Consider the following 27,541-nt stretch of genomic DNA (forward strand, 5'->3'; position numbering starts at 1 on the left):
CCCACTTCCGTTTTCAAATCGGAGGCGGGTCCCGTTTTAAAAACGGATGCCCTAGTGGCTGTAGTGGATGTATGGAGCTGTTCACACTTGTCCGACACGATTTGAAAACGGATCCGACATTTTTTGTCGGACGGCTCGCCTACGCAGTGCGTCCGTTTTCAAATCGTGTCGGAACACGCTCGCTCATAGTGTTGTATGGAACTGTTCACACTTGTCGTCCAGTCGTTCCGGCAGAGTCCCCGCCAAACCCCGACCCCTCCCCGCCCGCTCCCTGTCGCAAGGAAGCAGGCACGCTGGGTGCTTGTATTTGGTTATTTTGTTAAGTAAATAAATCAAAACTACAATAATGGATAAGGAAATAAATCCCGAAAATTTAATACCACTGGTCGAAGAAAGAGTATGGTAATATTTTATCTTTAACTAAATAAAAACAAAACACTTGGTGTACACAAGTTTTGTACATCAAAATTTTTATTTTTTAAGTTTACTTTTTTTAAATTTAAAAGCTTTAATGAGATGCACGGAAGAGCGTATTAGTTTAATAAACACATGATAAAAAAATATTTGAGTTGTTATTGTTTTCTTACTTTAAAATATCGATAGCCTTTCTTCAGGACAAATGCACTTTCTCAATTTTGTATTTTGATATGTTAAGCTCTCTGAAACTCATTCCAGTAGATGGTTAAAGGAAGTGATAGACATTTTCTTAAGCCATTAAGCGCCCTTGAGGTGATTTTTCATGGTGAAAACGGCGCTATATAAATAATCCAACCATTATTATTCTAAAATAATTAAAGAACTTTAGTTCATCACTTCTCAACTCACCAATTAACACTTGGAAAATTCCTACAGAAAATCATTTGGCTATGATTGGGTGTACCCAAAATTTTCTTTTCACTTTTTTCCTTCTTTTTAATAAGTACAACATGACAACAAGAGCTTCATCGTCGTCCATTGCGCACCATTACTGAAGAATGAGCAAATAACATGTTTTTGTTGAATCTACAATTATTTTTTTTCGTAGAGTATGTTCCGTTTTTAAAACGGATCCGTTTTTAAAACGGTAGTGTGTACAGGGCCATTGGCCATCCGTTTTTAAAACGGGACCCGCCTCCGATTTGAAAACGGAAGTGGGAACGGGCCCTAAGGCCTTCACCTTACAAAATTTTATGGGTAGTACCTACGCACTTAGAATTTACAATTACCGTTTTAAGATGTTGCGAAATACAGATTTTATCACTTTATAAAAAAAATTATAACCGGTTAACCTTTGCTAATAAATATTTCAGTTAAGTAGAATATCTTACACAATTTTTCAGATGAAACACGATTTTTCTTAACTTAAATGTGAACTGTCGACCTTTTAGTAAATTCAAATATGTATATTATTTTCTTTCTTTCTTATATTCCTTAATGTATTGGAATTGAAACCTTCAGAAAGAAGAAAAAGCACAGATTTAATACTCTTAATTAGTAATTAATTTACATCCATGTTCCGAAACGATCTTACCGACATGTATTACCCTTTTACTACAACAACACAAGGACACTGGCTTATAAAAATTCTCCGATTCCGAAACTTCACAGCCTCGGAAATAAATATTTTTACTTATAAGATACATTTCACCTTAAAACTAATCAATATAATTGTTTCAAAAAATAAATAACTTTGTACACACCACTATTTAATCAAAAAAGGATTGATATGTTTCAAAACCAATGGTTTCTTCGTCAGGATAAACGTATAGTAAGTTATAACCTAATGAAAAAATCATTGGTTTCGAAACATGTCGATCCTTTTTTATTATATAGTGTTGTATGCAAAGTTATTTGTTTTATTTAATTAAAATGATTTTGCAATTATTGAAGAATATATAAATGTTGTTTATTGCCTGACTATTATTTTTCTACACAAAAACCTACGTTTATACCTTCTATTATTTTTGTTATATTGGACATCAGAACCGAATGAGTTATAGAGTAAATCAAATTCGGTGTGCCGATGTGAGGGGTGGTATACGTCAGCGTAATCTCTTCGGTTTTATTTTTATCCTTAATTTCTGTTCACATTTTTATCTTTGGTTTCTGTTCATATTTTTATCCTTGGTTTCTGTTCACATTTTTATACTTGGTTTCTGTTCACATTTTTATCAATTATTTTATATTTTGGTTAAGTACTTTTTTAATTTATGTATATATTTTCTTAAATTGTTTTTATCATTATGTATTTACTACGTTTGGTGCAACAAACAACTTGTAAAATACTATGTGAAAGCACATGAGCGCGTGTAATAAATTCATGCATATAGTTATACTACGCAGAGCATCAAGAAATATCCATTATCACTATTATCCACTTGATAGATATACGTGCCAAGCACAAATTTGATAATGACGAGACATTACCCCAAAATAAAGCCCTACGCAAGTGAAGCGCCCGTGAACAAAAATATGCGACCCGCGTTCGTGGTGTATTGGACTTACCTGCGGTTGAATTATGTAGCCTTAAGATGAATTAGATCAGGCCTGGACAACCCAAATCCCACCACGGGCCGTATTGACGACCTATAAAATTTCCATGGACCGCACATAAATAAGAACAATTATTGCAATAACGAGTTTTAAAGTTTTGCATCTTAATCCCGAATAGCAGTGGCGTACAATTCATAAAGACCGAAAAGCTGTTCGAAAGACGAACCATACAAATAAACTAAAATACGATAAAAATAAACAATAATTGATTTGCTGATTTATAAATGTGGAAATTCTAACTATACAATTGTAAATGTTCTCCAAAATGCCCTGGAAAGAATCTCAGACTTGTGATGTCCCGAAAGAAACCATTCATCTGTTCTAAATGCAATTACTAATGTTATCCAAATTGACCCTGGTAATAAATTACATCTTTGCGATTCCTTCATGGATAAAGAAACCATACTGTCACTTCGAATGCAATCAACAATGTTCTCAAAATTTGTTTTGACAGCATCGCTATTCCATTGTAAGAATATTATGTACTAAATAATACACAATTTGGCTGTCCAGAAACGGGAATCCTTCCCAGTTGGACAGACAAAGGTTCATTTTCTTTGTAATTTATGTATAAATAAAATAAATAAATTGAATTTAGTAAGGAATTTGTACAAACATTTATTCAGTTGTTCACAACAAATAAAGGCATTTATGCTATTTGTATATTTAATGTTGATAAAAATCAATTAAGATTTTCATGTGTTTATTATAAATTGAAATTATGGCTAGTAATATTTTCTAGTGTAAGGCTTGAGATAACTGTATTTGACTGATGTCACTTTTATTTTTAAAATCCTAAATTGATTTGTTGACAGCCTTGCATTGTTGCAACTGATTTCATATAATGTTCCTGATAGAGTCACGCGAACTAAAAACGCATTTCACGGTACCAAAAAAGTCAATATATATCCGTTTATAAACTTTCTCATACCACGCATTTGCAGCATAACCAGTATGCAGAAGTAGTAGATATTTTAATAGCACCGAAAGAACTTTAAAAAAAGCATTTCACGTATTGAAAAAAGATATTAATTGTTATATCTCTGCTTACTAGCAGATTTCTGTGTGTTGGGAACCCTTGATTAAGTTAAAGGTTCTTTACTATAATTTCGTGTATTTACGTTACAATAAATATAAGTCTGGATTTAACTACACTGTTAATTACCCGAAGGTTGGTAATTCTCTGTTTCTAGAAGCTTCAAGTCGCACAAGGATACCCCACAGGCAATTGCTACACTTTAGCGACATCTGTCGGACTCTGGAATAAGCTTTATGGCTGGTGCCATCTATCGCTTGAATACCCAACTTATTACCATACATCACACCCTCCCCGCCCTATTCTAAAACCCTAGGCTACAAAAATTACAATAGATAATTGTTACAAGTGATGCTATACAAACAAATAAATAAGATTTTAAATATTTCACTTTAACACGATTTTACATTCTAAATTCCACAATAAAAGACATGATTTTAAATATTTTATATTAAGTATTTCTGTTTCTCTACATTAATATGTTTACTTTTACACTGTATAATTATTTAGATTTGATTTTTCGCGTATAAATACATATATTAGTAGATTTATAGGAATCTAAAAAGTTGGTCTAGAAATATTTATCCATTATCCCATTGTGACTTGTGGCAGTTTAGAAGTGGGAGTGCTAAATAACTTCTATTATTAAATATACTATCTTAAATTCGTTATTTTTCAGATAAATTCTTCTCTGATCACATCAACAAGTCACACAATGCCATCAGCTACAAAACTGACGAATAGATTGGCGCAACTCCGCCTTGTCTGTGATGGTGCTTCTCCAGGAGTTGCTTGCGCCAGGAGATGGAAGTCAAGTGCTGCTCCTCAGGCCAACTTCATGCTGGAGGAGTTCCCGGAGACCAGAAGTCTTGAGGATATGGAGTGGCGGAGATCGATACCATATTCTGAAGTGCCTGGCCCAACGCCTTTGCCGCTTTTAGGGAATAACTGGAGATTCTTGCCATATATTGGTATGTTTTTTGTATTAACCTTTTTTGATCTTTGTTTTCTTTTGCTTGTGTATCTCGTTTTTGTTCCGATTATTTAAATTGTTAAAATTTTCTTATTTATTTATTTACGCCCTTAAGACTTTTACACAAAACAAATCTCAATAAATTACATTAGAATCAATAAAACAATAATTAAAAATAGTTTATTTACGAGCTACTTGAATAGGATATGCAATAAATTTATCCATAGGTATTAGCAAACAATAGTAAGTCAGATCATGATAATGTCAAAAAAATCGTAAGGTGTGCTCAAGATGGGTCTCTCGAATATGTTTATTTGAAATGTGAATATCGCAAGAGAGTCTTAATCGCTCCCAACCGTCTGGAGCAAGTGAGACTACGTCATTATCAGTTGGGGTATGTTGTAAGGCTGAATGTAGTAGGAAGGGGAAGGAGATGGAAAGAGAAAGGTGTGGGAGTACCTGGATTTTCAGATCTGGTCACCAAACACGGATAAAGCCATTTTTAAGCAACATTTACAGGGCGATACTGAGAGTATCTTCCACTCTGGGACGTGCCGCAAGTAAACTATATTATATTATTTTTAATTGATAAATTGTGAAAATTACTTGCGCGCGCCGAAATTTGAATCCGCGTCCTTCGGATTGCTAGTCGAAAGCCTTACCCCCTTACACCTTCCATGGAGACCACAAGACCCCAAAAGCATTTTAGAAATGATCATAAGGTGAAAGATGAGGTTCAACCCTTCCTCAATGACATGGCGGCAAGCTAGTATGACATGGGCATAGAGAAAATGACACAACGCCAGCACTGTTACAAAATCGCATCGACCCTAATAGAAATGCATCTAAATGTTTGAGCTTCAAACGGCATAAAAATATATATATTTCCTTGGATTTCAAAAATATGAAGAACTTTCATTTGGAATCAATATATTAACACGAAGCTAATTTTATCATAAAATTCTACAAAGCTGTTGGTGATAATTAAAGAAACTGTGATAAAACTCTTAAATAACGACACATTATTTAAATTAAAACAAAATGTGGCGAAAAGTTTTGTGCAAATATTATAACGTTGAAGTAAATTACTTAAGTAAAAACTTAGGGCCACTTGTGTAGAATATGCACCAAAAATACTACTAAAGACATTTTTAAAAGTTTAATTTGATACTACCACGTACGTTACCGCCCGCCATATGCATTGAAATTTAATTTGATACCTGCCCGTCTGTTATCCACCTATATCCATGCTTTACAGTTTAATTTGATACCTCCACGTCTGCTACACGCCTCCATACATGCTTTAACGTTTTATTTGATACCTACACGTAAGTTACCCGACTCCATATGTTTTGAAGTTTCCTGATCACGACTGCTACCCGTCTCCATACATGCTTTAAAGTTTGATTTGATACCTGCACCTGCACGTCTGTTAACTGCCAATATACATGCTTTAAAGTTTAATTTGATACTTCCACGTCTGATACACGCCTCCATACATGCTTTAACGTTTTATTTGATACCTACACGTACGTTACCCGACTCCATATGCTTTGATGTTTAATCTGATACCTGCACGACTGTTACCCGTCTCCATACATGCTTTAAAGTTTAACCTGATACTTGCACGTCTGTTACCCGCCTCTATACATGCTTTACAGTAATTTGATACGTACACTTGCGTTAAACGTCTCAGTGAATGCTTTAACGTTTTATTTGATACTTACACGTACGTTACCCGCCTCCATGTGCGTTGAAGTAGTTTGATCTGATACCTGCACGTCGGTTACCCGTCTCCATACATGCTTCAAAGTTTAATTTGATACTTACACGTACGTTACCCGCCTTCGAAGTTTAATTTTATATCCGCACGTCTATTACCCGCCTCGATAAGTGCAAAACATGCTGTATACATGTAAACGGTCTAAGGCACTCTGCCAAAAACTTAACACAACGACCCAGTTTAAAAACACAACATTCCGGATTTAAATATTTTAAAGGTTTTTAGTGCACAAATAAAAAAGACGTTATTTGTAATTAATTAATAATAAACTGAGGTTAGACTTTCTGATTGAGAAGCGGGGTTTAAAACTCGTTTCGACACCAAAACTATCTACCATTAGCGGTGCACTTAAGTTTGAAAAAAAATGTATTATCCTATCACGTATTTCGATTTGCAAAACAGGGCTATTAAATGTTAGATCTGGCTCACTATTTGAATATTTGTGATACACGAACTCTCCAAATAAAAAGGCACGTGTTTGAAATTTTGTTTCTCAGGTCATGGCTGAAAAATGAATACAGCCATAAAATAGATGAAGAAAAACATTTTTTGAATATGGGAGCGTAGAATTGTGTTGGATGTGACGAGAGTATTTCTAAAGCATTGTAATAATTGCCCAGATGTCTTAGCTTTTCACCCTAACCGTTGTTGGGTAAGTTTTAAATAGGCGATCGTAAGTTGAAATTTAGCCCGTCTAAAGATGCCCACAACAAGATATTTGATTTGGAAGGCGGTTTTGGGTACCGCCGCCCCGGGAACCATTTATTGGATAACCAATACCTCTGCCATAAGTCACCCCAATCGGTGATTTAGAAGTGATGCCCGGGCTTATCGGGTGAGGTGTATTCAGAATGCACCTGCCCACCAGGTGCGTGGCGTGCCAGATCGGGAGAGGCTGGTTTGGGGAGACCCTTTGACTTCTCCAACTGGTCACTCGATCTATCGTCTTACGCCGGACTAGAGGGGATATATTTGTTCGTCTGCAACTCCTAGACGCGCTGATACCTGGATTCCTATCCACCCCTCACACCCTTTTCCTTCTCAGAACTTCCTCCACACAGCATCCCCAAAGATGGAATAGACCCCGAAGAAAAATATTTTCATCACAGCCTCATGTCGGGTCAAGTGAAAAATGTAACAATTTTTTAAATTCTACACAATAAAACACATTGTTTAATATTTTTCCGTTTCGTTAAATAACAAAAATCTGCACGTAACGATATGTCTACACGCCTTACATTGTAATTTACAATACAATGATTGGTTAAACGGTAGATAAAAAAATCGTTTAATAACCTTGGCGTACATAATTTTAATAAAAAAAACTTTCCACCGCATAGTTAACTAACCGTGGCACAAACAGAATATCAACTTTCCCACAAAAATATTTCAAAAGAAATCAATTCGTTCTCAATTACACGAAAATTCTCATTACAGACGCGTTTACGCACAAGATGACAAATAAAAAAATTAATTTACACGTCAAATTGGAATTTCACTTTTATTGAATATCGTTTCTTGTCACATAAATCGATTCATATTACGCCTATCTTATGGGGCGTGTTTTATTTTCGCGGTTCGTAATAAAACGTGTTCGCAAACAAGTGACCTCTTTTCGTATCGTATCCGGAAAGATGATATCAGGCAGAGTAGTTGTTCATCTTACTGATTCGAATCCTTCACCGAATATAATCTACTTTCTTTTTTTTTACGCCGACATAACTGTAGCACACTGTATTGAGTACCTCAACTTTTTGCCAGTTAATGGGGATACAATAACGAAACCTGGTTTGGGTTGTGGACGTTGTGGTTGTACCTTAAAAAGTTCATGGGCTCGGCTCATTATGACACATAGAATAAGAATTATTCACGGACTACTATTCAACGGGCTCTGGGGGTTTAGCACGGTGAAATCGATAATTTTACAATATCGAATCAATAGGTGTAACTCTCGATGATTTTATACAGATTTCCCGTGCACGGTCGCGCTGTTGCTAGCCAGACCGATATTGCAATAAATTAGGAATAGAAACGCTGATAACACTAAAGGTATTTTCTATAAATTGACATTCCGAAATGTCAGACGACTAAGTTAAAATAGTAAAAAATTGAAAAATGCGAATTTGAATAATAAGTTTTATGCACACTGGCACTTCGCATGTACTTTTTTACACTAAAAAGGGATTTAATTGGTTTATGAGGTCTTTTCCAGGCTGGAACGGAATCAATTGATTATTAGATGAATTCATTAAGTAAATGGAACGTGTATGATTTCTTTCAATTCTATGAGTTTATTTAGTTCACCAATGTGCTAGTCGTGCATATTGGTAGCTTATCCGACACCTTGAAGCCGCTGCTTTTGACTTTTGTCTACCGACTGTCGGAATCATATTCTGACCGTGCTCGCAAATATCGCTACTGATCATAGATGACGGATTTTATCAATAACATATTGACATAGAGCTTTGTCGATCGTTATCTCTAGACCTCCTGTACCACGATGCTGACGGCAATAATGATATTCAAGTACAAATAATTCTTCTGCTAGATATTTTTTTTAACCTAAAAATTAATGGTACTATTTACTTTCTCCGTACGCACGACTTAAAGAGTAAACAATGGAGGACCAGCACTGACCACTGCGTGACCAATTCAACATTTTCATTTTGAAATATTAGTCTAATGCCTCTGTGAGGGAAAGGAGGTCATGTTTAAGATACCCATCTCTATAAATCCATGGTGTTGCGTTACGCACTGAAGACGAAATTCCATTTTTAGAAATGTAAGCAACTTGAGTAAACAAACCTTACCATCGATGGTTAAAATAAATAAAAAAGCTGAATCCTAAAATGTCTTTTGCTGTTCTTTATACAAATACCCGAACTCACACAACGACCTGATTTGAGTACTATTAATTTCTATATATATTAAAATATTATGATCTTTGTTCAAAGTTTTACTGTTCTCCCTTTAAAAACAAAAAAAGTTATAACAAATACATTTACAGTTACATGTCTGTCACCAAAAATCTATTCACGCCGTTTTCTCAGCTTTATTATTTTGCAACTTGGCGATGATATGAAAATAATGGTATCAAAATTTTGGCGCATGCCCTCATGCAGAAAATTTACTGATATAAAATATTGTCAACTTTTTAATAAGAATCTCTTCAAATTATTCGTGATTCGATTAAAAACGGGATTGCAGGACCCTAAAAAAAGAATTTATAGGTTTCCTAATAAATTTGGTAAAATATTAGCGTATTATCACGATGACGGAACACGTGTTCATAAAAATCCCAATGTTTCTGCATTTCGTCACTGAAAATTACTAATAGTTTATCAAAAAACGGCCTGCAAACAATTTTTAACCGGTTACCAATAATTTGAAGAGATTTTTGATGAATTTTCAATTTTCTTCGTATGGCCTTAATATTTTTATCACTCCAAGCTTCTTACTTAATGATACTCATTTGTATAGCTTCTTACTTCATAATAGTTGCGTACAGCGCCCTTGAGGTGACTTTAATTTCTTTTAGTAATTATAAAATACTTTAATGACACCAGAGATCATTGTTCGAGTATATTTACTTTATTTATTCAAACATACAAATATCAGCGTTACACTTACGATGATGTATACTGTAATATCAAGAGAGACATTTTATTCAGAACGGGTTTCGTTCCTGCAAGTGTACCACGCGTTGAAGTATTTTTTTGCGAACTTTCGGACCGTGGTTGTTTCGCCGGACTTCAATGGGGCAAGTCGATCTTGCATTTCGATAGGACGGCACATGGAATGGATTCTTTAATTGGAATGGATCTAAATAAAGGAATGCAATATTTTAAAATGTACACATTTCTTGAAAACATTTCTTATCATCACTTAACAAATTATCATTAAATTATCAAAGATTACATTACAGCATTTTAGTTGGTTGGATAATGCCCCATTTATTAAAATTATAGACGTCTACAGTTCTGACCGTCGCATATCAAACACACGTGCGCAAGGCTGCCTGCCATTAGATATTTAAGTAATATCGTAATAAAAACGTTTTCCAATCATGTAAAATGTTATTTATATTCGATATTACAAAAAAATTGAGGTGCTTGATAGCTTTTAGGCCAATGAAATGAAAGTTAATATCGAAAGTTATAATGAAACGATATATCTGGTTACCATAAGATGGATTGATTTATAGTATAATTTTAAGATTTTTGGTGACGATCGTGTCGTAAAAAATATGGCCATCTAAAATTGTATAAATTAACAGTGGTGTATAATGTAGACGCACCTATAATCGTGTTTTTTTAGATTTTTTGTAATGTCCGCATATGATGTGTACTTTGTTTCAAAGATTAATCATTATGTAAAAATCTTCAAAAATTATATAAAATTTCTTTTAAATTTTCCTTGATGTGAGGATGAATGACTGCATTGGGTGATTTGAATGCCGATGAGTTTAAATTAAACGTATACAATTAAAACCTCCTAGAATACAAGGCCGGAACACTGAATCAAATCAGCCTCCTTACGTGTATGTGAACCTTCAAAAATGTTTTTTTTTTTTTTTTTTTTTAATGAACTAAAACATTGTAAGATGTTTTAATAAAGAGAATAAATTTAAAAAAAAATTGAACCAAATTTTTTGTAAAATCCCTTAAAAGTTGGGAGGCTGCTTTGAATAAGTGTCCCGGCCTAGTGATCTAGGAGGTTTTGATACAATACGGTACAGGGCAATTAAGAAGCCGCTAAAAAAAAATTCAAATTTAATTTTTTTTTTAAATTTGGACGATGTCCGTTAATAAATAAATAAAAACGATTGATAAAGCGAAAGTTTCCAGGAAGGAGAGCAATGAACAAGCATTTTTCGAAAACGGAACGAAAGCCAAATAACTGTCGTAAACACTTGTTAAATCGATTAGCTAAGCATTAACGATACATCAAAAATTATTATTTTCTCGCCGGGCGACCTTGTAACACAATGAATTTATTTTGATTTCTGTTAGCTACTTAAATTAACATCAAAAATAATTATTTGTAGTATATTTGCGGCAGATTTCAGAGTGATTGATACAAGTATCTCACCCTTGTGAAAAACTACATTTCAGAATTGAAACGTTATTGAAATGGAAATAGACGTAACTCCATCTCCTTCCACTCCCTACAGCCTTAAAACATACCCATTGAAGGGACTTCCACTGGCATTGAAGAGTTGGAACTCTTGTGTGGAATTCACATAATAAAATAAAGGTAATTTACACGTAGTAAATTTTTGTTGTTGTTATTTACTTGGGATCATTTGATTATCTTAACGCTTGTAAGGAATGCTGCAATATCCCCTAACGGTCGGTTACCTAGGTAAGGATCTAAAGAAACGGATTGCAATCTTTAAGGTACAGGCAATGCTTTCCTTGACTTACCGGTATTTCTATGGAAGATGCTATGAAGAACTAGCGTCTTTGATCTCTTCAGCATCAGTGCATTTCGGAAAACACACCAAACACGTGCCCAAATTTGTACATCGATCACTTTCGTCACACGAGAACGGGTCGTTTCTACGACGTATTTTTGAGTATAATAGCTCGGCTGGGGAACGATTCGCCAGCTTCTGTGTTTCTTCATCCTACAACATGAATCTCTTCGAGTTCCGTGAGAGAAATGATTGTTCTTAAGGCCTTCTGTGTTGAGTTAATGTAATAGAGTAGGCAAAAGGTATTATATGCTACATTTTTAGAAATAACCATGTAGTTGTATTTTAATTTTAATAAAAGTAAAATGCAACCAAAACCCATTAATTTTTTAATTGACGGCCTCGATAGTAAATTTATTATGACCTTTTATAATCCGTTTATTCAAATTGCTATATATGTTCTATGTTGAAACAAAAACCAACATTTTTTATGAACAATCCAAAGGTGACCTACTTAGTGTTAAGAAGAGTGGTTTCATCTTGACAGATACAGTATAATTAATAATTAATTCATTTAATACTGTATAATTTTATTTGCCTGTCCTTCCGTCGGGTTGAATGTCATTTGAGTGTAGAAGAAAAGTCGTGACTCTTTAAATTCGTACTTTCCATTTATAAACTTAATAAATTTATAATTCCTATAAAGGACGATCTATGCCAAAAGTTCCCGGCCGTCATTTAATAATTAAGATGACGAATTTTGATAAATGATAAGTTTCTTGTTAAAATTAGCAACCATGGATGAAGAAAAATCCTGGTCCTACCGCAAATTAACTGTACTGGATTCGTACTTATACGTATGCTATTTAATGGTCATAGTTTTGTAGAAGTTCAAAAAAGTTACAGGAAAAATTCTTGTTGGAAGTCGATCACCATGAAAATTAAGGTTTAAGTAGCTCCCAACCTCAAAAAGGTTGGATGCCTTTGTTCTATACTCACGTTTTGTGTAGGTTTTGTAATCCGTAAACATATTTATGCCTTTGTCAGACGCATATATATGCCTGTGCTATACGCATCAAGCGTTTTTTGGTCGCGGCCCATAAAGATTATATGATGTTGTGGTGTCACAAGAAGCTTTATATATATAACCATCTTCCCCTCCTTAGGATGTGGTAGAGGGGAGTAGGAGAGGACGGAATACCATTTCTTTTTACCTTAATAAACTAACAGTCGCGTCACAACGGCAGCTCCCTAATTGATCTGAACTCCTCTCCTGTAGTAAGAGTGAGAGTGGATCGCATCATTTTTAAACACTGCCCGGCTAGCAGATCATGGCACATCATCTAGGCCACGCCTACACTTATATAACATATCATATGGGATTGTATGGCGAGTAAATCTGTCTCGTGTGACACGTTTGTAAATCATTATATTGGTTCAATAAATAAAAAAATACGTTCAAGTAATCTCCGAATTTGCTAAATTCCATAGAGATGTGCGCGCTACGTCTCTTTGAGTAACGCACCAATTGAATATTTGCTATTTTTGTAGTACCATCATTTTTGTTTTCTCATTAGTTAATGGGCCTTCTAGTATGAAATACAGATAATAGAATTGAATATACAGATATAGACATACTTTATATTTATTTAAGAAACGAACCGGTGTGCAAACTTCCTGCTATAAACACAGTTTACCTAATAATGGACGCTAATCTTCCATCTATCTATATGAATAAAAATGTAACTGTTCGTTTGTTCACAATCTTAAATCTCCGAAAATTCTTCACCGATTACTTTGAAAATTTTGACAATACGTTGCATTCGTATACTCGTGTGTTTTTATATACCTATATTATATAGATGTCACCTGACAGGTAAAAATATGCTTTTTAAAAAAAATCGCCATCTGTTGGACGTAAAACGCGGCAAAGAGACTTTGTCCATGCCTTGTGAACCAAACCATGACAGGATTGCTTCAGGGCTCTTCAGTACAAACTAATTTATTTTTATATTGCTTCCACAAGGAAATAATTTTCTCACTCCATTCGCATATTGATTATTAGCTTATTATATAGCAGTATTTCAATAAAAAATGCAATTCAATTTCATGTAGAGCAACCATTTTAATTAATTAATTGAGTAGGTATGTAGATTGAGAAAGTTTTTATGGCTCCATTGTTATGGCGTATTGAACACTGGGAATGTATGTTTATTGTACATGCGGCTTTTAATATGTTATCCTGATTCTTTTATTTAAGGCGTAGTACTACGAAGAAATGCAAATACATGTGCTTTTGGATTGAAAATTTGATCGCTTTTTATGTTTTAATTAAGCACTCCGAGTAGAATACACGCACTTTGAAATAATCAAGTACCTTTTTGATAACTCTTTTTATAGGAAAATATAAAGGATCGGGCCTATAAAAACTGCTTTAAAGTTAAAAATCTCCTATTTGCGAACCCCTTTTTGGTTTTGTAGAAGTTCAAAAAACTTACATGAAAAATTCTTGTTGGAAGTCGATCACCATGAAAATTAAGGTTAAAGTAGCTCCCAACCTTAAAAAGTATTGTATAACGTGACAAATTAAGTTATTAGAAAATGATGGGAAAAAATAAAATATTTGTGCTTGAACTTTGCAAATCAAATAAAACACATTTTTTTCGATGTTTTTTTCTTACTTTAATCAAAATAGGCGGCTTTTGTTAAGCGGGAATTTAGACCGTATAGCCAACATAAGGAGTTTTATTGATAGTGACCCGATTCCAAATATTACACGGTTTTGCCCGACTTTACACGCCCTTTTTACGAAATCTTTTTTTCTCGTTGAACAATTGAAAAAAAAGCGTATGTTAAAACTGGTGCGATAGGAAAGTGTTCGGAAGTTTTTTTTGACAAACAGAAAGTTTTTATATTTTATACATAAGAAACATACGGTTCTCCAAGTTTGATCCCGAAGATCACCGGTTTGACCCAACCAAAACTCGGCCCGTCCGGTGCATTAATCACAAAAAATACTTTGCAAAAAACTTGAATACGCTCGATAAGTCCATGGTTCCAAATTATCATTTTTAAAATTTAATTTTATTTATTTACGTTATGAACAGTCTTTGTATCAGTCCTTTTGTTGTTGTAAATTAAAACTATTTAATGATTGGTAAACTGGTATGTAATAAGCTACAATTCGAGAATTTTGGCCATATTGTGAAAGTTTGTTCGAGCAATTTTTTTCATTAAGTTTATACGGTAGACCCACTTGGTAGATCTACATATTGACATCATTGCAACCACTAATAAAGTTTATTGTTATAAAAAATCTATAAAAGAATCATATAAATTCCAGTACAATTATTAAACCTCGTTTCCACTTAAGGGGAACGGCAGCGCGGCCTTTTTCATACAAAACTTAAATTTGGATTTGAGGACAAAATACCCAAACAAAAATTTTTTAATCCGAAGTATTAGCAATTTGCAACTACGGAACTATCCCGTTTCATTTTTTAAATATTTAAATATGGGCCATTATTAAAATCAATTTTGGGTGATTTTAGGAAAAAATTTGGATTTTTTTGCGAGTTAGTTGTAATTATTAAAAAAATAATCTTACACTACTAACATAGTTAATATAATGATTAATAAATAAAAAAAATATTGTAAGAACGGCGTTTTTTGGCCGTAATTTCAGAGAAATGCGCGTTTGTGCAGGTATGTGTGCGTAGGTGCCACCAAAAGTTGATAGAATGCGTTGTCATCGACAACGAGTCTATCTGCCAAGTTTAAGCTCGATCAGATGCCAGAAGTGGGCTAATATACACTTCGAAGATTCCATTTCATTCATTAATTCAATAATTCAAGAAAACAAAATCGAAATTCAAATAGAAGCATTTAACAAATATCAAAATATCCCTTTATTAATCCCGTTCATTACGCTTACATTGGCCTTACATTCCTTTATCTTGTTCATTACATTTACATCGGCCTTGCATTCCTTTATTTGTCTTGTTCATTACGGTTACATCTGCCTTGCATTTCGTTATTTATCTTGTTCATTACGCTTACATCGGCCTTGAATTCCTTTATTTATCTTGTTCATTACGCTAACATCGTCCGTGCACTCCTTTATTTATCTTGTTCACTACGCTTACATCTTGCATTCCAGTCAAATCGCGTCATTCCTAACTGGGTAATACATGATTTTGTTATTTTTTTCCATGAACATGTACTAAATTGTGAACATACATAATATTAGCTTACCCTGTTTAAACAAACCGTTTTGCACCTAACTTGGAAGATACCTAACTAATTACTTTGTAGGTGTACTTACTAATTAGCAGGTTTAAAATTTAGCGCATGTAGTACAACCTACACTCATCGAAAGTGTACTGTTTCAATGTTAGGCCTTTTAGATTATTGAAAATGCATGTGATAAATTAGCACCCACTTTCGAAATCCGATAAGTAAATATTTTCATGATTGTCGGCGGGTTTTATTTGCAAAACCTAAAATAGGCCGACTCCCAAGGACATACTAGTATTATTGAAGCATAGAAAACTGTTGTTTTATTGAGATGTCTGAACTAGAGTTTCAACTGACTAATGGTAATACAATCATTCATTGCTTGCATTGATAAGCTTTCAGATTCCAATACGCAATCCTAGAATTCGGGATTTATTTCAGTGCACAAATTCTGGGACTAACTACCATGTGCATTTCTACGTGTTTACTTATGGAGGGAAATAATTATACAGAGTCATTGGACATCTTTAACTTATCACTTAGCAAATAGAAAATATTTTTATTGAGGCAGTTTAATTATGTTTAATAAATATATACGGTATAATTTTATAATTCATATGTAAAAGATTCTAAAAAGGGTATTAATAAATATTTAAAAAAAAAATAATAAAAGCTAGTGTTTATGTTTAAAAAGGGTAGAAGTTACTGGCTATTGGCTATTTGGATTTGATCCCTAATCACGGCTAATGCATTTTCGAGTGATAATCATTTATGTATCATATTTACATGAGACATGCAGCGAAAAATAGGTTATTACCTCCAATTGACCTCCAACGCTTCCAACGCTCTAACTTAAACTATCAAATACGGTCTACGCGCACCGCTTATCGTGTTTTAATAGTAGAACATATTTCGGCGAAATATTAGCACGCAATTGCGCCTCTAATGTAAAGCTCGATGGTAATAATTCGATTCTGAATGGTGATCTATGATCTCCGACCTGGGTGTTATGAGAGAATCTCTCTTGGACGAGGCGCACAATATCACTGTGTTAATTTAAATAGTAGGGTAAGGGATAAAAAATTAAACAATACTAAATCTAATATACAAACTACATATCAAGAGGTGGGTCAAATCCCAAAACTGGAAGGAATGGAAGAAGGCACCCGGAATGAGGCAATCTAAAGTACTCATAAACGGACCGGACCCTAACCGAACCAGGCAACTACTCAATATGGACAGAAACTCACTGAGGGAACTGGTAGGACTATTAACGTGACACTGCCATCTCAGGAGACACATGCAACTGTTGGGAGTGGAAAACACCAACATCTGTAGGAAATGTGAAGAGGAGGAAGAGACTCCAATTCACCTATGGTGCCAATGTCCCGCTCTGCTGGGAATAAGGCTCAGATACCTGGGAAGACACAGTGTGGAACCAGAAGACATCGCCATATATCCAATGACAGCCCTGGTGAACTTCATAAAAGGGACCGGGTTACTGGCAAGGGAATGAGGTAAAATGGGAGATAGTACAATGGGCCTATGGCCTAAGTGCTCGCGGGGAACCGTACAACAAGCCCTGCCCAGCCGGTCTGTTTCACTGTCGGAACGGCAAAAGAGTGCAAAGAGTGCAAAGAGTGCAAATCTAATATAAATAATACGCATTTGAAAATACACAACTAAAATGTTGTTTCGCATTTGAACTCAGCACTTTTCTCTATCCATAGCTTCAACCCTCATCCCAGTCGCATTCCTCTCATGCACAGCGTGTTTTTAATCTATATTGGTTGAAATCAATGTGGATCAATGACAACACCTCTTCTAGGTGGAGTTTGGAGAAAAGATTTAACAAAAAAATTGTCGGAAAATGCCAAGTTCTGGCGATTACAGGTATTGTCTACAGATTAAGATTGAGCAATTTCAGGATCTTTCCAACTCGGCAAAATAAATTCCAGCCTTATAAAGGAGATCTCCAACGTAGTTCATTGTCTGGTTCGAGAAAGTGACAAGTGTTTAAACATCGCGTGCTTCACGTGAAGGCAATGGTATTCCTCAGGCATTAGAGCCTCACAACGAATCATGTAATTTAATGGCGATCATCCGAGACTTTTCTTTGGACACGCACTGGTGGTTGCATCCAACGCGCTATTTACATACTTACTCTAACTACTAGCCTGTACAGTGTACAGGGACTTACCTACATACCATAAGTAAATGGAAACTAGAAATTGCAGTGTATAGTGTGGAAATTGTCTGTGACAGGCAACGTAATATTATGGTTTTTACTGGGAAATGATTTCCATTGCAGGTAATTATAGTGTGTACTTACTTAATACGTTTTTGCAACCGTTCTATAAACTGTCTAATAGAATGAAGAAGATAACAATAATCGCGACGTTGCCGTGTTTCGTGATATACAAGTCTAGCGAATCGGGATTTAAATTTTCAATTCAAAAACAATGTTTTATCGTCATTATGAAATTCAAATCGGATGACGATACGCGATGACATCCAAGTGTGAAAGAGACAGTGGCGATATTGGTTTCCATTCAAATCCACATGGAAGGCATGTCTAGTGTGTATTATAATCTATTCAGTGCCTGCTTTCGTCGTGGCAAACCATCAACATGGTTCGCCTGAGTAGTTTTTATAAATCAAAAATCTACTAATTCTATTACTTTGCTGTGCAATATTTAACGTTAATTGTATGAGCACGCATTTGAGAAAAATCACTAAACATGGTTAAAGAAATTTTAGTGAAATATCTATTCTATATGACGGTTTCTCATAATGATGATACTGAAGGTATATTTTACCATGGGAAAAGTAAATAAAAATCTCAGTGTTTTTTTCCGAACGAGGAGGCAGAGATGATATAAGTTCAGTCGGTAAAATGAGTGTTTGAAAAAAATAGAAATTCTCGGTAAGCGTAAAAGAAATATCGATATTATAATGTGACAAAGCTTTTGGTAAGCAACAGTATTTATGGACAAAAAAGAGATATAAAATTATTATATGAGTTAAATTTATTATTAGTCATATTGAGGGATATTATGGTTATAATTGAATGCCAAAATTGTCGGATTCCATATTTGAATAAAAAAGTAGATCACACACAACACAATATTTTGTCAAAATGAAGCCATTCCAAAAATTACTAATAAACACAGCCAACGAACATAATTATTATCTTGTACCTTTTATATGTGATAAGATGCCAATGGATGTAAAAAGCGAATCAACCTTCACAACTGAACTAAAAAAGCTAAGAGAAAATTGGTTAAGGCGACACAATACCCTGATAACGGGGATTTGCCCCGACGCTCACATTTTAATTATTTCTGATGAGCTTATTACTAAAATCTTAAATGTTTCTAGAGGGATTCGAAGGGATGCAAGTTATTTATATTTAAGATTAATAAAAACAGGACCTTACAATTAAATATATTATGTAAAACGATAAGTACATTTTATTAAATGTAAAATGTTGTAAGATAAGCGGCAAGTACCAGATTTTATTTTTCTAGACGATGAATTAGTAACTTCCCGACGACTCCCTCACAAAAGATTAGAGATTTTATTAATGTATTCATAAGAATTAATTAAAATAAAAACACTCGCGAAAATCCAATTTCTGGCCAGATACACGAAAAACGACGGCCAGTACTTCAAAACTCTCTATTGTGCGTAGTATATTTGTGTGCGGGTTGACAAGGAGTTACTACGTATTGATTCAGACGCCGCGAAAGTTCCGGCCTGTAAGGTTGTGTCACCCGGCCGGTCGCTCCGGTCATTTCTTTTACGTATTTTTTTATTTAATCAAACGATACTTTGAAATCTATTAGTGAAATTTTCTGTTTTTTATAATTTAACTTCTTCCTCAAGTGAGTAAAGGTTTTTTTTATATAAATAATAAATATAAATATGAATAATAACCAATACAAAAGAATACATTGTTAAATGCGTAAATGTGTAGGCACTTGAGAAAAAAGGTGACACTAAAGTATTGTCGTTATGTTATTATATATCATTTCTAGCCCAAGTAGACTTTTTTACTATTAATCTTTTTTTTCACGCGACGCGGCTGTCTGTCCGGTTGTCACAACCAGCGGCACAGAATGTTATAGAGTGCCCCTTCACTAGAATCGTTTTCCTAGTTTTATTTATTTACGCCCTACTGGGCTTTTTACATTAATTTCTAATTATACAGTCATGTTAGTTGTAACAATGGAATATCTAATAAATTATGGTAAAATAAAAGGAGTTTTTTTACTAAGGAGTGGTATTCTCTTATATTTCAATAAAGTGTTTGTGAAGAGTTCGTTTCATTACTAATACTCCAGGGCAATTACCGATTCGCGATCGTAATTATTCCGGTAGTCCCAATTTTTTTATATGTTTATAAACTGGTCCCCTGATGTAAAATCTGAGTTTCCGACCTTGGCACACCTGTGCTCGCGCCGCCATTTTGAAAAAAACCGGCCGAAATCGCTCCAAAATCTAGTTTTTCCAAAATATCTCATTCCCAATGCAAATTTCGGCTAAATTAGCTAAACAATTAAAGTAGAACATAAAATTACTTACTACTTTTGTGTAAACAATTTTCTTCAATCTCTAATAGGTACCGAGGTAGAAAGTCGTAAAGGTGCGTATATTTTTGAAAAAAACAAGTTTTTTGCGCGACTAGCTTTTGTTTTTTGTAAATATCTCGTTTCCAGTACAATTTTGTGAAAAAATTATTGATACTAATTTTGTAGAAAATAAAATTTCATAAAATAAATAGGTATTTAATTTATGTGTTTTAACTCTAATATGTATCCAAGCTCTTATCCACCAAAACCAGTTAAATTACCCAACAACAAATTTTTGAAATTCGAAAGTTTTTTTCCATAAAACAAAAACTCTACATCGAAAGTTTTTCTCCATACAGACAATTAGACATATGTCACCTATAAAGTACCTAAAGTCATTCGAATATTAAAAAGAGTCATTAATATTTTAAGTTTAGATTGTTAGATCATTTGTTGTAGATAGAATTGTGCAATTATCTCCCCAAGTTACTGCACTTACTTACGTTGAAATGATTTTCAAATTTAAGGTAAAATTGAACCAATTTATAATAAATCTCTTGGCTAATATATACTTACGTTTCAGTTAAATATGGGAAAACAGAAGACAAAAGGAGTTTTATCCCGAACAAAATTACGGCACCAAGGAAAATGTTTAACGGAATGGAGAAGGTACTACTTAAATACACACATAAAAATAGATCTTTGGGATACGTTTTTTACAGAACATAATTGTACAATGTCAGCTTAAATAATTTTATATATGTAGATATATACATATATACGCAGTCGATAAACTTCTGAGCATATTGAATTTGGAATATAAGAAGTAAATTAATTTTGATTTCCGGTGACATATTTTTATTTTTACCGAAATGCATTTTTTACACCAAATAAGCTCAGGAATTGTTGGTGAAAGTTTGTCGGGCATGTCTTAATACATCTCTAAATAATTAGGGAATAGAGACAGTATAAATAATTAACAATATTTCTCATTTTAGGAAAAATTCCGCAAAACTTCATCCAGATAATATTGCAAATAATAAAGAAAATACGAGTATTGTGTTAAACACTATACCGACACTCAACATGGTAATTTTTTCACAATTTCTGTAAATATAAAGTAAATAATATTAATTTTATATGATTAAATAAGCGATCTAAAAAAATTAACAAAAACTGACATTATTTTTCAGCACGGACCAGAGATGAATGAACCTGAAAAGTTTTCACTATTTGCTGGCTCTAGTTCTTATGACACTAACGTGCATGCCGTTTCCAGCCCCTTATAGCTAGGTCTGACGCAGGCATGACGATTGTTGTCAACTGATATGTTCTCACAACAATAATTGTTGAAGAAAAATAAAATTAAGGAATGAAATTTAAAACACTTTACCTCTGTTTCAATTTTTGGCCTGGTTTTGGTGGATTAGAGCTTGGATACGTATTAGAATTAAAACACATAAATTATATACCTATTTATTTTATGAAATTTTATTTTCTACAAAATTAGTATCAATAATTTTTACACAAAATTGTACTGGAAACGAGATATTTACAAAAAATCAAAGCTAGTCGCGCAAAAAACTTGTTTTTTTCAAAAATATACGCACCTTTACGACTTTCTACCTCGGTACCTATTAGAGATTGAAGAAAATTGTTTTCACAAAAGTTGTAGGTAATTTTATGTTTTACTTTAATTATCTAGCTAATTTAGCCAAAATTTGCATTGAGAATGAGATATTTTGGAAAAACTAGATTTTGGCGCGATTACAGCCGGTTTTTTTTTAAATGGTGGCGCGAGCACAGGTGCGCCATGGTCGGAAATTCAGATTATACATCATGGGATCAGTTTATAAAACATATAAAAAAATTGGGACTACCGGAATAATTACGATCGCAACCCCCTTTTTGGCGCTATGTGTACTGGCCTATAATACGGAATCCCCAAATATATCGACAACATTCTCACATTTATAACCCAGATAACATGTAGGTACGTTTATAATCAACAAATCAATACAAAAACCGACCAATATCATATAACAACAAAGGCAAAGGCATATGGCAACAAAGAAAAAAAGAACAGGTATCCGCTAGTAAGCAGGGTGAAAAAAATCAAAGGCAGAATAAAGAACACAGAAAAAATGTGCAATTAATGCTTGCTTCTAGACTCAGCAATATACCACCTCTATCTATATTACAGCAGGTAATTTATACACTTGTATATACCCGTCTATACGTACTTATACGCTCGTGTGTATAATTCCAAAATTTGATTGAAAAGTGAATTAACATAATGTTTCTAATATTGTTTTTATTTAATCACGAAAATACTTAATATATCAATAATCCGATGCCGAAAGGACCGATTTCACCGGAGAAAAATTCTGATTTAAACATATAATTTTATTATGAACGTATTGAAGTCGTAAAAAATTTTCAAATACATATTTCCCATACATATTGTTTTCAATTATATATCCGTAATAGAAATTTTAAACCGTTAAATATTTATGTTATAAACAGAAAGCCTACCTCAAACATTAACGAATTCTTAATGTATCATGAATCTATTTTAAATAACTGTATAGATGATACCCTTATCTTTGGTGATTTCAACATTGACATTCTTCAAAAAAATAATACATCTCTTAAATACATCAACACTCATACAACTGTTTCATATGTAACACATCCTATCCTACACGAGTAACAGATACCTCTACTTCTCTAATAGACCATATCATCTCAAACAGACAAAATATTTCCTCAACTACTGCAAATATAGATGCCTACCTAAGTGATCATAACATTTTGATATTAGATTACCAAAACAGCTTGAAACATCACACTAATAATAGAATACATTCTTTTTCAAACAACACCAAAACCGATAAAAACATGTTAAAAACATATGTAGAATCCCACAACTTTCCACACGAAACCACCAGTAATGCCAATGAAATCTATAATAATTTTAATGAATACATCAAAACAGCAATAAAATCATCCCAACATAAATCTGAGTTACGCATAGGAGACCAACGGAGGGGTAATACTCCATGATTTGATGCAAAATTAAATGCACTTATCAAACAGCGCAACAATGCGTTTAAAATCTGGAAAAAAAATCAGCAAAGTGATATATTCACAGCACTGAGAAATAAAACAAGAAATCAAGTTACCAACTATAGAAGATATGCTAAAACCAAATACTACACGACTATATTTAAAGAAAACCTGCGTTATCCGCGACAGACATGGAAAATAATAAATGCAATTCTAACAAATAGCTCGACACCCCAGAAAGATGAAATTGAATGTCTTCTCATTAAGAATGAAGAAATAACATGCCCAACACAGATAGCTTCAACTTTTAACAACTTCTTTATATCAGTTGGGGAAAACTTAGCAGCTACAATTGCATCATATCCAGATGATTCTATCACTATAAACACGGATCAAAAAGCAATCCAGTCCTTATACATGGCCAAAACAAATAAAACAGAAGTTCTCAGTATCATCTCTCAACTAAAGTCTAATGCATCTCCAGGTTTAGATGGAATTACACCAGTGTACCTGAACTTTTGCAAAGATATATTAGCTGACCACCTTGTTTTTCTTATTAATCAATCCCTGAATAGTGGAATCTTCCCAGATCAACTAAAGATAGCAAAAATAATTCCGATTTACAAAGATGATTGCAAAAAAAATCCTTCTAATTACCGTCCTATATCCATCCTCTTTGTCGTCTCTAAAGTTTTTGAAAAGGTTATTAAGCTTAGGCTCACTAAATATCTCCTATCAAACAATTTACTCGCATCCCAACAGTATGGATTCAGAAACCAATCTAACACAAAATGTGCTGCCTTCGATTTTGTATACGCCCTCCAAAAGCATATAGACCAGGGTAAGCATGCTGCAGGCTTATTTATAGATTTAAAAAAGGCTTTCGATACGGTTGACCATGGGATACTACTAAAGAAGCTAGAACACCTAGGCATAGTAGGCACTCCCCTGAAGTTACTGTGTAGCTACCTCTCTAACCGACACTGTCAGACCTTTGTTGGAAAGGGGACAAGCAGCATGGGAACGATGAAATGTGGCGTGCCTCAGGGCTCCGTACTTGGACCATTACTATTTTTAATATATATAAATGATATTGCTAAATGGGGACTTAAGGGTACAATACAACTCTATGCAGATGATACAGTGATTCTTTATCACAATAATGATTTAAACGAACTTGAAAAGGAAATGGAAAGTGATGTAGCTTGCCTGGCAAACTGGCTGCGATTAAACAAACTTAGCCTAAACATAAAAAAAACACATTACATACTGTTTGCAAATAAAAAAATGTATGTCTTAATATAAGTCTTGATAATAACCGCCTTGAAAGGGCTGATGTTACAAAATATCTTGGCCTTTTCATTGATTCACAACTCACATGGAATCACCAATTTAAACATGTTCTATCCAAAATTACTCATATAACTGGTGTTTTATATAGACTTCGCGGGTTACTTCCTCCCTCTCTATTAAAATCGATTTACCATGCTATGATTCACTCACATCTAATATATCTCGCCGGAATCTGGGGATTTGCTACAAAAAAAATGATTTCAGAAGTCCAAGTCGTCCAAAATAGAGCCCTGCGAAATATTTTCAGTTTACCTTGGGACACACATGTCAAAGACATCTACAGAAACACCCAAATACTTCATTTTAATACCATTCCCACTTTTGAAATAACGAAAACTATATTAAAAGTAATTCAACACTCGGCACATTCCAACACTACACTCTATTACAATTACGACGTACACCAACACAACACAAGAAATCACAACAAACTACATATACCAAAAATCAAATCAACAAAATATGGACTAAGATCCCTGGAATACATAGCTCACACAAAATATAATCAACTACCCAACGAGATCAAATGTGCAAGTCAATGTAAAAAGACCCAAAGTAACATGCTCAAACTTCATCTTATTAATGACTATCTGAAATAATAATGTTGTGTATGTCCCATCATGTGTCCATTTAATACATACAGCTATATGTTTCATGTAATGCGTATCATTCCCGCAATGAGTTTATTAACTCCTGGGAGTACAATGCTTTATATAATATACTATATTCTGTATTGTATACTTTTAATAAAAAAAAATTAAAAAAAAAAAAAATTGACGTAAATAAAGTAAAAGTTTTGTTTACACAGGACGAGAAGAAACCCGTTATTCTGGAAGGAAGGAGAATAGAAGACATATTTTTTCTTTAACTGTATTAAATAGAATTTCGCAGCACGACTCTTTTTATGATTGTAATTATCTAACTTAGAGATAGTTGAGCGTATACTTCGAGATGACAAGTTCTGGGAAGAAAAAATGCTTATTAAATTAACTAATTTTTAAATGGATTGCATTCTTGTCGAGCTTATCGATCCTGGAGTCACAAGGTCTATGAATGTTCGTGATCCTCCACATATCTTAGATATTGTATGTAAAGAACGTCAATTTGGAAATCGTCGTTTAGATTTCGACGAAATGCTATTTATTGAATAATTATTTTCGTTTTTTATATAAAATTATTTTTACTATTTCTAACTTATATTATAATAAATGATGGCCTTTATACAAAAAAAAGTTGCATCTTATGCTTTTTACATTACATAATTATTTGTTTTATGTAACTTTTTGTAAACGATAATAATAAATATTGAAAATGACTGATATTTTATTTATCTTGTCAATATATTCAGATATAATTATGATCAGATATTATGAAAATGATTCGTGATTGAATACCGTATTGCTTTGACATCTGTCAATGAAGAACACGTCGGTTACGAGTCATAAGTTACTGCCTACCGTCTAGCAGTATGGTTACAGAAATCTGATAAGAATCATAAAATCATGAGCTCCTTCTGCAATAGGTAACGTTTCTATCGAAATTTGCCTAAAACATGCACATTCAACTTAATATTACTATTCACATAGTTTGAAAGACGCCCATTATTAAGCATTTCATGTTCAAACCTTACTCATGGGTACCATCTAGTGGATTTCATCGCTGCTCTGACTTCGAACTGTTCGTTGTGTCGGGTGTTCCCCATTGCAACGTACTTCATTCCCCTGCACCCCGAAATATTATAATATTTAATTCGAGCGGAGCGCGTGTGAAACTAATTTGCTTCGCCCACTTAAATCGCGTTCACGCCCATAACTGATATTTTTTTAGGATCTTATTTCGTCTTAATGGATCAAGATTTTTTCCTTATTTATATTGTTTATAAACGTTAGTATCAATTGATGGCATGCATGTAATTGTATAAATATGCCTATGAGCAGTATGGTGTATACACTGTATACCTTTGAGTGTGTGTATGCGTATGAGAATGTTGATTATATTATATCTATTGTACCTGTCTATGTATTTTATGCCTTTGTATTGTATTTATTTGAAATGATATTCCGCTTTATCTATTTTCTATATTGTGGCTTCTCATTATATGTGTGCTTTCGTGTTATAATTAAGGTTGGCGGGGGCTTGTAATGAATAATAAAATAAATAGCGATTACTTTGTTGCATATTGTTTTAAATCTGATTTTTTTTCAACGAAGTTATGTAATACTATGATTTTTATACTGAAATGCGAACAGTTTTGAGGATCTGTCAGTTGCTTTGTGAATTCTCCTCGAAAGCTAATTTTAATCTATTTTTTCAAATCATGGAATTGAAGATCAATTTTATCGAATGAACGGAAAACTTTTCTTTTGTACATTTTCGTTTATACGAATATAACGGTACACCTCAATACTGCAATAGTTGTGATTCTAGTTTTAACAAAGAATAAGTAGTAGATTTTGTAGACATTAAACCCAATGATAAAACATTAATTGTGATACTTGTTTCAACAAAGAATAAATTATATTAAAACATAAATAAGTTTGTTTACATCACTTTAATACATTTAACCTCT

At 33.6% G+C, this 27,541-nt stretch overlaps 1 protein-coding gene and 1 long non-coding RNA gene across 2 annotated transcripts in view; both read left to right on the forward strand.

Annotated features, from left to right (window-relative positions):
* Positions 1 to 27,541, forward strand: part of LOC149413617 (putative cytochrome P450 301a1, mitochondrial) — a 75,298-nt gene that overhangs the window by 17,953 nt on the left and 29,804 nt on the right. Inside the window, exon 2 of the mRNA XM_089644737.1 lies at positions 4,248 to 4,539. Within this exon, the coding sequence (XP_089500863.1) occupies positions 4,284 to 4,539 (256 nt within the window). The 5' untranslated portion in view covers positions 4,248 to 4,283. The remainder of the gene's footprint in view (positions 1 to 4,247; positions 4,540 to 27,541) is intronic.
* On the forward strand, positions 19,686 to 21,932 carry LOC149413618 (uncharacterized). The gene is made up of 4 exons (XR_016304217.1): positions 19,686 to 19,863; positions 21,134 to 21,219; positions 21,549 to 21,639; positions 21,744 to 21,932. It is a non-coding gene; the product is annotated as an uncharacterized LOC149413618 (long non-coding RNA).

This window comes from Hesperophylax consimilis, chromosome 21 (assembly GCF_061612785.1).
Source record: "Hesperophylax consimilis isolate HC1 chromosome 21, BYU_Hcon_1.0, whole genome shotgun sequence".
NCBI lineage: Eukaryota > Metazoa > Arthropoda > Insecta > Trichoptera > Limnephilidae > Hesperophylax > Hesperophylax consimilis.